The 15,300-nt window shown below is 61.0% G+C and overlaps 2 protein-coding genes across 2 annotated transcripts in view; one reads left to right on the forward strand and one right to left on the reverse strand.

The window, feature by feature from the left end:
• Positions 1-15,300, forward strand: part of RPL38 (ribosomal protein L38) — a 135,662-nt gene that overhangs the window by 68,132 nt on the left and 52,230 nt on the right. The gene's annotated exons all lie outside the window — the stretch shown is intronic.
• SDK2 (sidekick cell adhesion molecule 2) overlaps positions 1-15,300 on the reverse strand; it is a 45,210-nt gene that overhangs the window by 18,879 nt on the left and 11,031 nt on the right. The window contains exons 2-3 of the mRNA XM_057383213.1: positions 8,378-8,537; positions 812-918 (exon numbers count right to left, since the gene is read on the reverse strand). Coding sequence (XP_057239196.1) covers positions 812-918; positions 8,378-8,537 — 267 coding nt within the window. The remainder of the gene's footprint in view (positions 1-811; positions 919-8,377; positions 8,538-15,300) is intronic.

Raw genomic sequence — 15,300 nt, forward strand, 5'->3', positions numbered from 1 at the left:
GAGGACCCAGGCCTGGGGCTCCCTGGGCTCTCCCCGTGTCCCATCCAACATCCCAGTGCCAGGAGCATCCCAACATGACCCTGACTCCAGGGACACGATGGGACACAGCCGCCTCCATCCCACCCTGCCACTGCCAGGCTGGAAGAACAGCAGTTCTGGGAGATGGAGAGAAGTGGGGGACATGGAGAAGCGGGGTGGGACAGGCGATTTTTATTGACTTCCTTAATTGCTGTAATTAAAAATGTGTAAAGAATCCTTTTTTAACGACTTTGCCATTATCATTAGTAGTTAGCACAGCTGCCTTATTAATTTCTCATTATCTTCCTGATTTGTCACTGTTCCTCAGGAGGTGTTTAAGGGGATGGGATTGGGGGTGTCCCAAAGGCAAGGGGTGACAGGGAGGGGCAGGTCCCGTGTGGGGACAGAGCCACCATCCCAGGCCTCAGCACTCACACTGTCTCTTTAAATCTGTGAATGTCCCTGCCAAGTGTCACCCCAGGGACACTCATGTCCCTGCCAGTGTCACCCCAGGGACACTCTGGATGTCCCTGTCAAGTGTCACCCCAGGGTCACTCCAGATGTCCCTGCCAGTGTCACCCCAGGGACACTCTGGATGTCCCTGCCAAGTGTCATCCCAGGGACACTCTGGATGTCCCTGCCAGTGTCACCCCAGGGACACTCTGGATGTCCCTGCCAAGTGTCATCCCAGGGACACTCCAAGCTCACACGCGCTGTCCACGAGTGGCACCAACACCAGAGCCGGGAGCTGGGTGTCCCCAGGCTGTCCCCAAGGAGCAGGACAGTCACTTACAGGCCACCTGCACCTCGGTCTGGCGCTGCAGCAGAGCTCCCATGCGGTTGCGGACGATGCAGCGGTAGAAGCCGGCGTGGGTGCGGTCCAGCGAGGTGATCATGTACCTGCGGGAGGGGTATTGGGAGTGAGGGGACATCCCTGTCACTGTCACAGTCCCCCTGTCATTGTCACAACCCCCCGATTCACTGTGCCTGTGCCAGGAGCTCCCTTTCCCTGAGGAGCTGCTGCTGGAGGCGCGTGTCCGTGCTGGCGTGGGTGACTGCGGGGACACCCCGGTGGCCCTCAGTGTCACACGGACACTCATGGCCATACACACGGGAGGTGTTTCCACTGTGCATGAGCCGGTCACTGTCCGGGGGCTGGATGTGACCCGTGGCCGCGAGTTGGGACCTGGACCTGCTGTCCTGACCCTGCCCAAGCCACAGCAGTGACACTGTGATCTGCTGCTGTCACTCAGCCYGGACCCCAGAGTGGCCGAGCCTGCMACTGCTCCGATGAGCCCCCTTATCAGCCCCACGGCAGTTCTTATCAGCCACCAGCGCCAGCAGCCGTGCGGAGATAAAGCAAATGTCCCCATCTCCACCCGCCCACTCCCCGAGCATCGCCCCGGTCCCCAAACCGGACCCTGTCCCCACCAGACCTCCCCGAGCAGTGTCCACCCCCAGAGCTCCTGTTTCATCCCCCCAAAACAGACGGGGGAGCTCCGGGGGACCGGGCGGGCGCTGCAGCGTCGCTGTCCCCAACGGGGAGCTCTGCGAGATAAAGCAGAGAGGGAATAAATAAAGCAAGCTCAGCCCTCCTTGCCCAAAATCTAATCTTGCGTTAAAACCCGCCGCGGGCTCTTTCGGCAGAGCTTTGTTTGTTCTTCTGAGAACTGAGCGTAAATTAAACTTTCATAAGACCTGAGGAGCGCGTTCCCTGTGCCCGCAGCGCGGCGYGGCCCCGCGCCCACCTCCCCGCACCGAAGATGGTGACAGGGGACACGGGGCTCGCCCGGTGGCAYCGCCGAGATGGGGTGGGCACGGCGGGACTGGCACCAAACCCGCGGTGACACCCACCGGGCCTCCCACCCACACGGGGCGCCGGGGTCACCCGTCCCCGCGGGACCAGGGAGGGTGCCCTTTGGGAACGAGTCCTTGAGTGTCACGGCTGATATTTAAAAATGCTCCCCAGAGGCTTTAAATAAGATATTTCAATTCCACGGAGCTGTCAGGAGCGGCTGCAGACGCCAGGAGTAATGGGCCCGCTCTCCTTGCGGTGTCCTCGTTAATAAATCACACCGCGACACCCGAACGCGCCGATGGACGGATGGACACGYGGCAGCAGAGGGACACGCGTGTCCCCAAACAGATCCGTGTCCTCGCTGCCACGTCCCCCCACATTGTGAGGGGGACAATGCAAACCCCAAACCGGCCCCGCCCCTGGGGTCACAGGGAGCACCTTCTGCACACAGCGCTGGCCTTGTCCCCAAGGGCAGGACACCTCCTTGGGCACGGAGAGCCTTGTCCCCCAGCCCAGGACACTCCGGCAGATCCAATTACGGGGCCCGGTCCCCACACACGGGGGCTGGAGGAGTTATTAAAGCAGCAGCACTTCCACACACACCTCAGCAGCTGAAAATAGCCCAGAGAAAGGAAATCAATTCCCGGCGCAGCCCAGCCCGCAGTCATCAACCAAACCGGCACAGACTTTGTTCTCTGCCGCTCGCTTTCCACCGAGGCTTTTATCCAAGACCGCTCGGATTCGATTTCCTTCCCCCATCATGCCTGGCTGGAAGGGGACRGGAATTGATTTCACCCCCAATGTCACCCCCTGGCAGGGGATGTGCTGCGGGCAGCGGGGGTGGATGTCACCACACAGATCCCCCAGTTTGTGCCACAKCTCCACGGCCAGGAGCTCCCAGACCCGTTGTGCCATGCAAGGCAGCAAATCCTCCAGCTGGGACCGATCGCGGTGTCCTGACCGGGTGGCTCTGTCCCCCMACCCCCGCTCCAGCCAGGACGGAGGTGAAGCCTGGCCCAGCTCCCGGCGCAGCCCTCGCTGCTGACTCYGCTGTTCCAGGGGTTTGTTTGGCTTCTCTGTGAAGACGGAGGTTGACAGGGCATCGTCCGCGGGGAAAAGCCCTTCCACAGCGAGGACTGACCCACACTGCTCCGGCAGGAAGCGGCCRCGTCCCGCTCGGCCCCGGGGTCAGGAGGGGGCTCCGGCGGCAGGATCCCCGTGCCCGGGGACGGGCGGGTTTGCAGCAGCAGCTTTGGCACCGGATCAGTCTGACAGATGGATGGCTGCACGCCGGGAATGACAACCTGCCCGTCCATCCGTCCATCCGTCCATCCGTCCATCCATCCCTGATCCAGCCGGCGAGGCAGGGCAGGGCACAGCAGCGTGCCCAGCTCCTCACCGTGCCATCCTGGCACGGCACCGCCGCGTTCAGCGGGATTGCTCCCATCGCTCCGGCTCAGCGATGCCCCAGCCCCGGCTGCTGCCGTGCCTCTGTTATTGTAGGGTTGCTGAGGAGCGTGGGGCTGACGCTGCCGAATTATTCTTAGATTGAGGGGGTGGAGAAGGGCCGGGAAAAGCATCAGCCAAAGGATTTGATCCATCAAATTGAAAGCCAGAAGAGCGCAGAAATCTGTGAGGTTCTTCCAATGCCGCCCAGTAACGGCAACAGCTGGATCAGATTTGGGATGGAAGCACGCTGGCACAGTCCCCTTTGATTAATATCCTGTATAACGACTAATTAATTCTGGAGGGGACGTGTGTTTGAATAGTTACCGCGGGATAATGAAATGTCAAGTGAGCATTAAAACACACTTAGCAGAGGTTTAACGACTCGCAGCATCCGAGCGCGTGTCCGGCCCCTGCGCYGCGCCGGGCCAGCGCTCGATGGGGCTGTGAGCATCCCCGCGGTGCTCCATCAGCCCCGCTTAACCAGGCTATTGGATCTCGGTTAGCTCCCGATCGGAACGGGTTCATCCGCACCCACGTGGCCGCCGCCTCCCCGCCTGCCTGCAGCGTTTTCCCTCGGCCGTGGGAATCGGGCGGGCGCCGGCGGCCCCGTAAATCGCTGCCTCAATTGGCCCTGCCAGAACAATGAGGCATTTAATAATTAATGCCCGTGTATTAATCAGCCTCCTTCCTGCAGAGCGGGGACGGAGCGAGCCTCGATCCGTGTTGCAGCATCCGGAGGGCTTTGGTGCATTGCTAACCACGAGCTTGGCCACCTCCCAGCTCCGGTGGCATCTCCAGCTCCGAGAGCTCCCTGTCCTCTCCTCCAGAGCACGGAGATTCCCTGTGCTGCCATCCCACCACGTGCCTCCTGCCGTGGCTCCCTGGCACCACTGCCCTGTGCCCAGCAGTCGCTGCTCACTGTCACCAACATTCCTGCGCCCTCCCGATTCCAAACGAGCCACAGAGACAGGCAGGAGCTTTCCCAGCACAAGCATTCCCAGGAAAACCCTGTCCACGCTCTTCACCAGCTCTCCCAGGGCTTTGCCACTTGTGGTGATGCCAGAGGTGACACAGGCCAGGCCACCAGAACCAGCAGATTCCTGCTGGGCTCCCACCCAGCCTGGATACAACCCCTCCAATGTTCGTTAATTAAATCCTTGCATGGGCATTAGCTCACCATGGTAGAGAGGTGGGCTTTGCTCCTGGGCTGGTCCCACCAATGAGCAGCACCATGGGTTGAGATTCCACCAGGAATCCAGGGTGGATCCATCCTGGATCAGGACTGGGATTTGTAGAGGATTCTGGCTCAATATTTTACATAATTTTGGGCATCAAACATTTGGGGTCCCCAACAGGCCATAAAGGATCCTGTGTGTGCAGCCAAACATGTCCCTGCACCCCTGGGGGACACCCTAAAACAGCCCAGGAAAGAGAGGCCATTGAAAGAGCCCCAAATCTGCCCCAAATCTCGGTGAGACCACACAGAAAGGTTCCTGCAATGAGACGGAGATGGAGCAGAGGCACCATGTGCTTGAAAACCCACCCCAGGGCTGGCAGGAGGTGGCACYGAGGGGCTCAGCTGTGCCAGCCCTGCTTGGCTGGCAGGAGCTGGGGCAAAGCCAGCCGGAGCTGGAGATGGAATTACACATTCCCAGCTCCACAAAAGGGGATCTGAGCTCTTGAGAGGAGGCAGGGAATCCTTCAGTAGCTGCTGGACTCTTGCACCAGCTGTGGAGACCCTGAGGAGAGGCTCGAGGGCTGATTTAGGAGCTGGAAGATGCATCCCTACGGATGGGAGTCTGTCCAGAGGTAATCTATGTGTAAGGTAATTTCCGAAGGCAGCAGGACTCGATGCAGCCCTTAATAGGACAATCTCATGTGATAAATTACCAGACCCAACTAATCTGCATGTTAAATTTCTTGTATGAGAAATAAATATCCTCAATTCACCAGAGAAGCGCTTTCCTTCCGAGGATTTCATTAAAGACATCAAGCTGCCTGATTTGCATGTTATGATTCCTCGTACGAGAGGCTCGGGAGAGCTCGCTGAGAGCCCAGCGCCGGAGAGATTCCAGAGGGAAAAACAGAGCTGGCCCTGCACAGCAGGACCAGGGCACCTGAGTGTCCAGTGCCTGAGGGACAGCGGGAGCTGGAGGGGTGTCACTGSGTGTCCCCAGAGCGGGGGATCCCAYGGGRAAAATSCCTCCGTGGCAGCRGCGGGGAAYGGAGGGAGCACRGAGAGGGGAAGGCAGGGTGGTCCCTGATCCCACACCGTGCCCAGGGATGTCCCTGCGGTCACAGGTCCGTGGGCACACTCAGAGTTGATCCTCGATCACCCCGCGGTCCCCAGGGTGCTCCCAAAGGAGGATCCGTACATTGGGATCCATGCATTTCCACACACACACACAGAGCCAGGCTGCTGCTCAGTCCCCCGCGGGTCCCTCGTCATGCCTGGTCCCCTGGGATGCTCCCGAGGGAGGAGAGCTCTGCAGGCTCGCGGAACCAAGCTGAGACGCTCCCGTCCCCAGGGATGCTCCCGTCCCCAGGGATGCTCCGGGGGATGGGTCTGTGATCACACACAGAGCCAGGCTGCTGCCCGACCTCCACAGCCCGCAGGGATGGCTCCCAAGGGGGAACAGCTCCACGAACGCACAGCCCCGGGCTGGCCCCCGGTCCTTCTCGAGTCCCTCATCACTCCTGATCCCCTGGGACGCTCCTCAGCGAGGTTGGCTCCGCATGTTCACAGAGCCGGGCGATCCCGCCGCGGTCCCCAGGGATGCTCCCGAGGGATCRGCTCCAGGCAGAGGCACCGCCCGGGACCTGCCGAGCTCGGGGCCGGGGCTCTGCCGAGCCCGTTGCCCACCTGGCCCTCGGCGAATGCCAAGAGCCGCTCCGGTGGCGGCGGAACCGCTGCGGGAAGGAAAGGGCGGTCGCCATGGAAACGCTGCCAAACTGGGAGAGCGGCTCCTTCCCTGGAAACGCRGCGTGAGCTCCTCCGACCACCGGCGAGGATGAAGAGGGGCGGCTCGAGGGGGCGGGGGACAGCGACCCCCTGCCCACAGCCCCCCAAAAGGGGGRGATGCACAGGGACCACCGCAGCCGGCGGTGCCAGAGCGATGCCCCGCTCAGGAGCGGATTTGGGGAGCAGCGCTGAGGATGAGGAGGRTGAAGAGGRTGAAATGCTTGGAGACACGGTRCCCCGGYTGGGAACCGCGAGGTGACGCCACTAAAGGTGGCTGAGAACAGCGAGGTGATGCCACCAAGCCCAGCCAGCCCCCAGGCACAGCTCCCGGAGCACAGTGCCCTCTCCAAAACCTCCCTCACGGRCACAGCCCGGCCCTGGGGAAGGTCATTCCTGTCCCTGGAGTGGGGACATGCCGGGGGACACGCGGCAGCGCGGAGCTGGCAGGGACAGGCCACCCTTCACCCCTCACCCCTCACCCACCGCACCCACGCACCCAGAGCCATCCCCAACCCTGCACGGCCGGAGCATCCCAGAGCCTCCCCGGCCATCAGCACCAGCCCTCCCTTCCCCAAGGATTACTCTGTTTCTAAACTCGTTAACTTTTAATTACAACCTTCCCACTGCCTGAGCGGGCTGGCTCCGCGCCACCGACAGCTCTATTAAAATTCAATTTCTGCCCATCATAACTAATTTCGGTCCTTTGCCTTCTCACCAGCAGCCTCCCCTGCCAGGCAAGACAGCCAAACCCTCATCTCCATACTCGAAATCCCCAAGGAGCCCCAGGCAGAGCCGAGGGATCCCGGCAGGTTCGGTGGGAGCCCGGCTGGGATTTGCGCTGCGGTTCCTTCGCTCCGCTGGCTGCGCTGGGTTTGTTTGGGTTTTCCCCACGTGTTTGTTTRTTTGTTTGTTTGGTCGGTTTTTCGCTTCTTTCCTTAATCCTTTCTGGGTGGATGMTGGAGCTGGAGCTGGGGGCTCCGGGGGAGGGGAGMAGRGATGCAGGGATGATGGGATGSWGGGATGCAGGGATGSWGGGATTTGGAGGTGCCGAGCATCCCAGAGCACACACATCATTGTTGGCCACTTTCCTATAGAAGGGTAAACTGAGGCACGGATCAAACCCAGGAGAAACTGAGGGAAAGAAGTCAGAACCCCCATTCTGGTTTGGAGGCGCCCCCCAGGCACCCCAAGCTGCTCCCAGGACAGAGCAGGGCCCGGGATCAGGGTCTCCTGCCTGGGAAAGAGCTGCATTCCCGACAGCAGTGGGAATTGTGGGGCTCAACAGGTCTCTGAACTTCCACACCGGGATGWGGGAGGAGGGATAAGGGCATCCCACGGGGCACCCATCCCCCTCTGAGGGCATTGCAGAGCTACAGCCACCACAGCTCGGAGGGGACAGTCCCCAGGGTCCCCAAGGAGGGGCCACAGGATCCCAGCGCGGCACACGACGTCACCCAGCCACTCTCTCTGCGCTCCCGGCATCCCGGAGCAGCCCCGCGTTGCTACAGCAACACGAAGCCTTTGGATTCGATGCCTGGAAAGGGGGAACAGCTTGTCTCGACCTGAATTATTGATTAAAACAGAGAGGATGACACACACGCTCAGAGGAGACGGCGAGAGGTGCCCGCCTGGATTTAAAGGCCAGCTCCAAGGGGCCGGAGTCGCCCTGTGCCAGGATCAGCTGGCACACGGGGCTGAGYGCCGGGATCTGGGCACTCTCTCACACCACCCTGCCTTGCCCCTTCGCGCTCCGGCTGCTCCCAGGGAGCCACGGGCGGGCTGTGATCCGCAGCCCGGTGTTAAGGTGTTAATCCGCTTGTGCAAACACCTCCTCCCCGGTGTTGACCTGCTTAAATTCCCCGTTTGCTCTGCAAACAGAGCCGRCAGCTCCCGGGCTGCGAGTGCTGCCTGTGTGCTGCTCCCAGGATGGCAGCGCTGGCTCTGGCACCTGCCACAGAGCAGAATTCACTCCGGACACTCAGGAACTCAGAATTCCTGAATCCCTGAGGTTGGGAAAGACCTCCAAGGTCATCGAGCCCAACCTGTGGCCATCCCCAGCCCAGAGCACTGAGTGCCATGTCCGTGCGCTCCTCAGACACCTCCACAGCTCCCTGGGCAGTTGTGACTCTGCCCGCCCTCTCCGGACTCACCGGTACTCCAGGGAGAATTTGGTGAGCTCCCGGCTGTTGTGCAGCCACTTGAACTCGAGGGGCCAGCTGCCCTCGGCCATGCAGGTCAGCACCAGCCGGTTCCCCTCCAGGTGCACCTGGCTCCGCACCGGCTCCGTCTTGAAGTACGGGGAGACATCGTCTGTGGAGAGAGGAGGGAGAGGGATCAGGGACTGCCATTGCACCGTTCCCAGGGCCACCAGCACTGCCATCCCTGCCTTTGTCAGGGGATGGGACAAAATGATCTTTAAGGTCCCTTCCAACCCAACCCATCCCGTGATTCCATTGGCGTCACCATCCCCGGTGGCCTCCTCCCTGTCCCCTGCCCCAGCCAGGCCACCCAGCCCCCTCCTGTGTCCCTTGTCCCTGCCTGAGCCACTCCAGCAGCCCATCCACAATGGCTCAGCCCGCTGCAGGTTTATCTAAGCTGCTTCTTTGCTTTATTCCCGGCTCCCTTTGTAGCATCTCCGAGCTTTTAACTCRGGGGGTGAAGGGGCGGAGGGGCTGTGAGCGGAGCGAGGCAGAACCACTTACTCCTCTCCTGTTTTATTTGCTAAGTAAAACTATAAATCGAACCACACAGCTCCATTTTCTGCTTAACAAATGGAAGCCCTTTTACTTCAAAGGCACATTCATATTCCCCAGCAGCTTTCAAGTGCACGTTCAATCACAGCTCTGGGTTTTTTCTTTGGGGTAGGGCTTTGCTTTCTTGTCTGCTCGAGCTGAATTCCTGCCGCGGATCCCCGCGCTGTGAGCRGTGCCCACCACCCTGGGGGTGTGAYGGGGGTTTGTGGGAGCTCAGAGCCACCTGAGACYCCCCAAAACCTGCACAGGGGTCCCTCTCCTCAGGCCCAGCTCCACATGGAAATGCCCAATGGATTCACACCCTGATGGCAAAGGGGAGGGCACGGTGGTGCTGATGCCAGCCGAGTCATTAGGAGGGGAAGGAGCAGCTTGTGGATCGTTAATTTAATCTTCCTTTCTGACCTTCAGCAGCGCTGGCTGGAATCATAGAAAGGGGCAGCCCTTCCTCATCTCGGTGTCCCTGCCTCAGGTCCAGGGTGGATCTGAACATTGGGGCATCAGGGACAGCAGCCCAGCATGACTCAGGTGGCACAGGGGCAGCTCAGTGCCCTGGCTGTGGGGGGTGGCACCACTGCTGTGACCCTGACCCATGGGCACACTGTTCCCTGGCCTGGAGGGCTCGTGGCAGCCCTGCAGCTCCCAGGATGTCCCAGCAATGGGGTCACGGGTGGCCCGGGGCTCACGGGGACACCCCAGTGCAGGATCGGTGTCACCTGTGCACGGGGGTGGCCGCACGTGTCCCCAGCACGGCCTGGCAGGAGCTTGACCTGCAGGGCCGGGACTTCGCCCACGCCACCCTGGTGACTTTGGGATTAGGGCAGTGCCCAGMTGGGGACGTGGCACAGCCAGATGGYAGCTCTGGATCCCAACACCTCCCGTATGGAACCAGTCAATGAGCCATGAGCAGATTGGGGCGCACTGGGCGCGATGCAGCTGTGGTGTGACCGAAATCTGCTGTGCCTGGTGCACCCCTGCACCCAGCCAGCACTCCGTGTGTGGGAGGTGACTGGGACACCCCTGGGAGGTGTCCTGGAGGCACTTGGGAAAGGTTTGAGAAGGGTTTTGGAAGCGTTTGGGAAGCGTTTGGGAAGCAGGGTGCTGCTGGCGCACCTTCCCCTGGGCCCGCCCGCCGTTTGCATCCATCCTAATTTGATTTTAAGCAGCTAAGGCTCATCACGCTTTGAAGCGCCCGAGCCATCTGTTCTGCATTAAGGGGTGAAAAACGGCGCAGAGGAGGAGAAGCAGCTCCCGATTCCACACGGATCGCTCCGTGGTGATCCACCCGCGAAGGTCACGGCGCCCAACGCCCCCCGTGTCCCCACGAGAGCCAAACCCACCCCAAACAGAGCTGAGGACAGCAGGGATGGGGGTCCTGGGGGTCCCTGGAGAGGGATGAAGGTGGCACTGAGCTCTGGGCAGCCTCGTGTGGAATTCTCCTCCTCCTGGGAGCTCTGTGCCCCTCCAAGGAGCCCAACCCAGCGCCCGGGGCAGCCGGAGGAGAGGAGGGATCCAGGCAGGGGAACGCGGCTCGTTAGTTCTGAGGCCTCCAGAGAGGCCTCCAGGGACCAGACCTGGTGTTCCTGGTGTTCTCCTGCCCAGAAGCTTCCCAGGGGTGCCCACAGCAGCTGCTGGAAGGGAGAAGAGTGGGGGACCCCAATGCTGAGCAGCGCTGTTCCCCTTGCCCCCTTCTGCAGCCCCCCTGCCTCAGTTTCCCTCTCCAGCAGCACCAGCCACCCCAGCTCTGCTCCGAGGGGACAGCTCCTCTCTCCCACCATCCACCACAAGCCAGGGCACCACCAAATCCAGGATCACGGAGCTCCCACCGCCTCCCCGTGGAGCCGGCACGGATGGGAGGCGCCGTTCCCCCGGCCCGGGGCTCCGGGGGAGGGTCCCGGTGGGTGACAGCCACGTCCCCCCGCCAAACGAAGGGTCATTACTGCTCATTCCGCCTCTCCCCCATCTGTTGTGACTGTTTACACTCCACTTGCTAATTAGAGGCTAATTAGTTGGTGCAGAAATTCATCACTTTCCGAACGCAGGCGGCAGCGAGGGGCGTCTCCGGGAACATCTGCACATCTGCCGGGGGCACGGGACGGTGCGGAGCTCGGGTGCCATCCCCRGCCACGCCATCCCGTGCCAGGCCATGCCAGTGGTGTCCCCTCCACACAGAACGGTGCCACCAACCCCCTGTGTCCCCACCCTGCCCACAGCTCCGACCCCGGGGCTCGGTGAGGGATGCGATTCCAAGGGCTGGCAACAAGGGACGGGGACAGGGACAGTCCCAGCTCTCCCCCGCTAATGCCAGGCCCTGGCACGACACTAATCCCGCCTAATGGGATGACAATCTTGGCCCCTGCACTTTAGTTACATCAGGGCCGGCGGGGCTTTAGAGCCCGAGCGGGTGCGGATGTAGGGCAGGGCTCCCGAAAGAGCCGTAATGGATCCTAATTCCCGGGCCTAATGGGCGAGCTGGGAACTAAGCTCCCCTCTCCCGGGCTTCAAATCCCTCTTGATGGCGAGGGCCGGGGAGTTTTAAGCCCGGAGGAATCCCGGAATGCCTGCCGAGGGCACGGCTCTGCCTGGCAGCTGCTGGCAGGGGGAGGGTGGCRATGGGGGGAGCGGTCCCCTCCTTTCCCCTGACCCTTCAGAGGCGAGACGGGGATGGGGACAGGAGATCCCATCCCACAGGTGCCCCCGGCCGTCCCTGAAGCACCGGCGGCTCGTGGGACGCACGGGTCCCCTCCTGCCCGGCACCCGGTGACAGCACCGAGCCCTCAATGCTTGTGTTCAGAGCGGGGTCACCTCCCTGTGTCCCTTAGGGACAGGGTGGCATCCAGCACTCCCCTTGCCAGGTCACCCATGGGAAGGTGATCAGGCCGTTCCTGTTAATTACCGTGAATGAGCAGGATGCCCCAGGAAYCCCAAAGGGAGCCAGAGCCCTCGGGCACCAGCGGGGTGCCCTGAACCCACCCACCTTTACCTGCGCACCCAACAGAGCCCAATCAGGGCCCAACGCCTGCCTCGGGGAAAACAACTCCATCCTCTCCCTCCTTGCCAACAGCCCCTCCTTGGTGGCACCCGGACGTGGCCAGTGCAGCCCTGGGAAGTGCCCACTCCACTGCCCACACCCCACCTGGACCATGGAGAGGACACAGAGCCATGTCCCTGCCCCCCAAACTTCCCAGGGCTCCCTCATCCTTCCCAGGGCATCACCACCCAAAACAGAGCCTGGAAAGGAGGTTGCCAGCCCAGCCAGGAAGATGCCAACCCTCYGGGAGCGCTGGCACGGCCACCTGGCACTGGCACCGAGCAGCTCCCGCTCCAGCCCCCCCAGCACGGGGAGATGGAGTTAAATCTCTTCGGCATCAGACTCTCGCTGGCTCCGCAGCACGAAGAGATTAAAAAACAATAAAGAGAAAGCGAAACCCTCCGCTATAATTACCAGCCTTTAGCCGCCAGCGGAGGCAGGAGGGAGGGAGGCAAGGAAAAAGGGGGAAAGAGAAACAGAGGAGAAGAAGAAATCCACTAAAATTTTAATAGGAACCACTGCATTTAATTTAACGACACATTTTTTCAATTACCAGAATAATTGTTTTATTCATAAAACGAGTTTCAATAAGAGGGTAATTTTCCTTTGTTTTTATTATTCATTTGTGGAACATATTCGCGGCGCGGTTCCCCGGCGCCGCCGCATCTGAGGGGCTGGGGAGGGGGGAGCGTCACCCACAGCCCCCAAAAACAGCACCCATGGGGGTCACAACGTCCCTGTGACCCTCAGAGGTGTCACAGCCTCATCTGGGGACAAGGAGAGGCGGCCCCAGGGGATCCATCCTGGCTGAGGGGTGCTGGGGACACGGTGGCCCTGGGGACAAGCGGATCCCTGCCCGAGGAACCGCCCCTCAGCCAAGTCCCGTTCCCGGCTCATCGGGTGGCAGGTGCGGTTTGGAATCACCAATTTTTCAGTGGCTGCTGGTAAAGCCAAGGGTGGATCCAGGGGCACACGTGTGCCCCAGGGCACGGAGGCACCGCCACGCCCCGGCACGGCCCCAGCACAGCCCCGGTGTCCCCGGGCAGGGCCCTCCCGGGGTCCCCGGCGGGCGGGTGGCAGGTGCAGGGGGATTAGTGGCTCTCTCCGCCGCCGCCAGAGCCATTAGTATTCCTGAGACACGGCTCCATCCCCTTCATAAAGAGCAAACACGGAATTGAAATGCCGAGCGCTGCCGGCACCTGGGGAGCCACGGAGCGCGACACTGCTGCCAGCCGGGGACCGAGGGGACCGAGGGGACTGGGAACGGCTGGGAGTGCCAGGGATGAAGCCAAAATGGGGCAGTGAGGTTTGGGRACCTTGGCAGAGCCCTGCTCGCCCTCCTCCCAACACCTGGGCAGGTACAGRGTGACCCCAGCCACTCCCTGCAGCCTCCAAGGGGGTCCCACAGGGCCAGAGAGGGGCCAGGATGGCTCCATCCTCCTCATCCCATTGCCACCAAAGCCAAAATCACAGAGTCACGGGATCCCGGACTGGTTTGGGAGCCCATCCAGTCCCAGTTCCTGCCATGGGCATTRCCCCAGATTGCTCCAAGCCACRTCSAACCCGGCCTTGGGCACTGCCAGGRATGGAACAGCCACAGCTTCTCTGACACCCTGTGCCAGGGGTCACAATAAAGAATGTCTGCCATGAAATCCATCCCAGCACGAGCCCTTAGGCCTGATCCCAGCAGAGCTGGCCCTGCAGCAGCCACAGGGACACTCAGCTGTCCCTTGCTGTCCCCCCAGGCTGGGCTGGTGCCACAGGGCAGCCCCRCTCCCCAGTGGCACAGGGGGCAGTGCCAAAGGCACCGGGCACAGTCCCACCCATCTCATCCCCAGGGATCAGCCCCGCACACCCACACCCATGCKGGTCTTTTGATGTGAGTTTTTTTGCCCTTTTCACTGAGAAAAAGACTTATAATTGCAGATGTGACCATTAATCCTCCCAACTTACTTTGTTCCCTTCCTTCCCTGCTTTCCCCTCCCTCCCTTCTCCCCCCACTGAGACCAAGAGCTCTAAAACTCTCCTTCTGGCTATTAATTAAAAGCAACCTCTCCACTGCCGTGAGTGTACTTGCCATAAATTAATAGCAGCCTTCTTAATCAAATCTTATCTCCTCTGCAAGCGCCCGGCGCACGGGGCCGGTTTGGTATCCCAGCCCGCCCAGCCGTGAAATGCAATTCCCAATGCTCCAGTGGCCTCGGCAGCTCCGCTCCGTCCCCTCCTCCCCGTACCTGTGCTGGCCCCGAGTCGCCACCCGGGCCAGGAGGGAGGACAGGGGCCCGGCCACCCGGCGCAGGGGTGGCTCCCGGAGGACACGCTCCATTTCTCAGCCATTTAGCGCGTTTATCCGCGGCCCCTGCGGGCGGCACTCGCCTTCCTGAGTTATTTTGGAGGGAGTCGGTGCTGTGAGGTGGAGAAAGCCGGGAGGAAATTCCTCCTGCGGGAGCTGGGGGTGTGGGAAGGCAGCTGGGGCTACGGCGCAGATTTTAGGGGGTCAGATTCTGATCCATGAGCTTCCAGTGCTCCAGTTTCCACGGAATATTGGATAATATCACACCTCCAGTTTCCTATTCCTGTCCCACCAGGTTTTCCTTCTCCCAACCCATGCCCCAGCCTTTCCCTCTGAGCTGCCAGGTCTCCAGTGCCACACAATTCCCAGACAGCAAACATGAGCTGAGAGAGAAAAGGACCTGACATTACCACCCTGGAGAGGAGCTGGGCAGGACCTAACCTTAATACCCCTAATGCTATCCCTAAATCTACCCCTAACCCTAAACCTACCCCTAAACCTAACCCTAAACCTATCCCTACCCCTAACCCTACCCTTATTGCTAAACCTACCCCTAAACCTAACCCAAAACCTAACCCTAACCCTACCCTTATCCCTAATCCTAAACCTACACCAAATCCTAACCCTAATCCTACCCCTAACCCAATCTCTGGCACCGCTGCCCCGCTCCCTGCGCCTCCCTCGCAGGGGATTTGGGGTTCCCTACATGCCGTAAGCCGATTGCAGAGGTGTGGTAACTGGATTAACGGGGAGGCTGAGGGAGATGCAGACCTGGAGGAGTTGCTCAGCGGCGCACGGCTCCCGCCCGTGTGACACCGCAGGATTTGCAGAGCTGCAGCTTAAACTGATTTCCTTCCCTTAAGCCTTCGGAAAGGTGAAGCTGCAGGAGGGGCGTGGGSTCTGCCCCCTCCTCACCCCACAAAAACCCTGCAGGGCCTTGGCGTGGGCTGGCAGAGGGGTCGTGTCCCCACAGTGATCCCTTCAGCCACCCACGTGCTC

The sequence above is a fragment of the Malurus melanocephalus genome, unplaced genomic scaffold (assembly GCF_030028575.1).
Source record: "Malurus melanocephalus ecotype Western Australia unplaced genomic scaffold, MMel_1.1 scaffold_616, whole genome shotgun sequence".
In the NCBI taxonomy this organism is placed as follows: Eukaryota; Metazoa; Chordata; class Aves; order Passeriformes; family Maluridae; genus Malurus; species Malurus melanocephalus.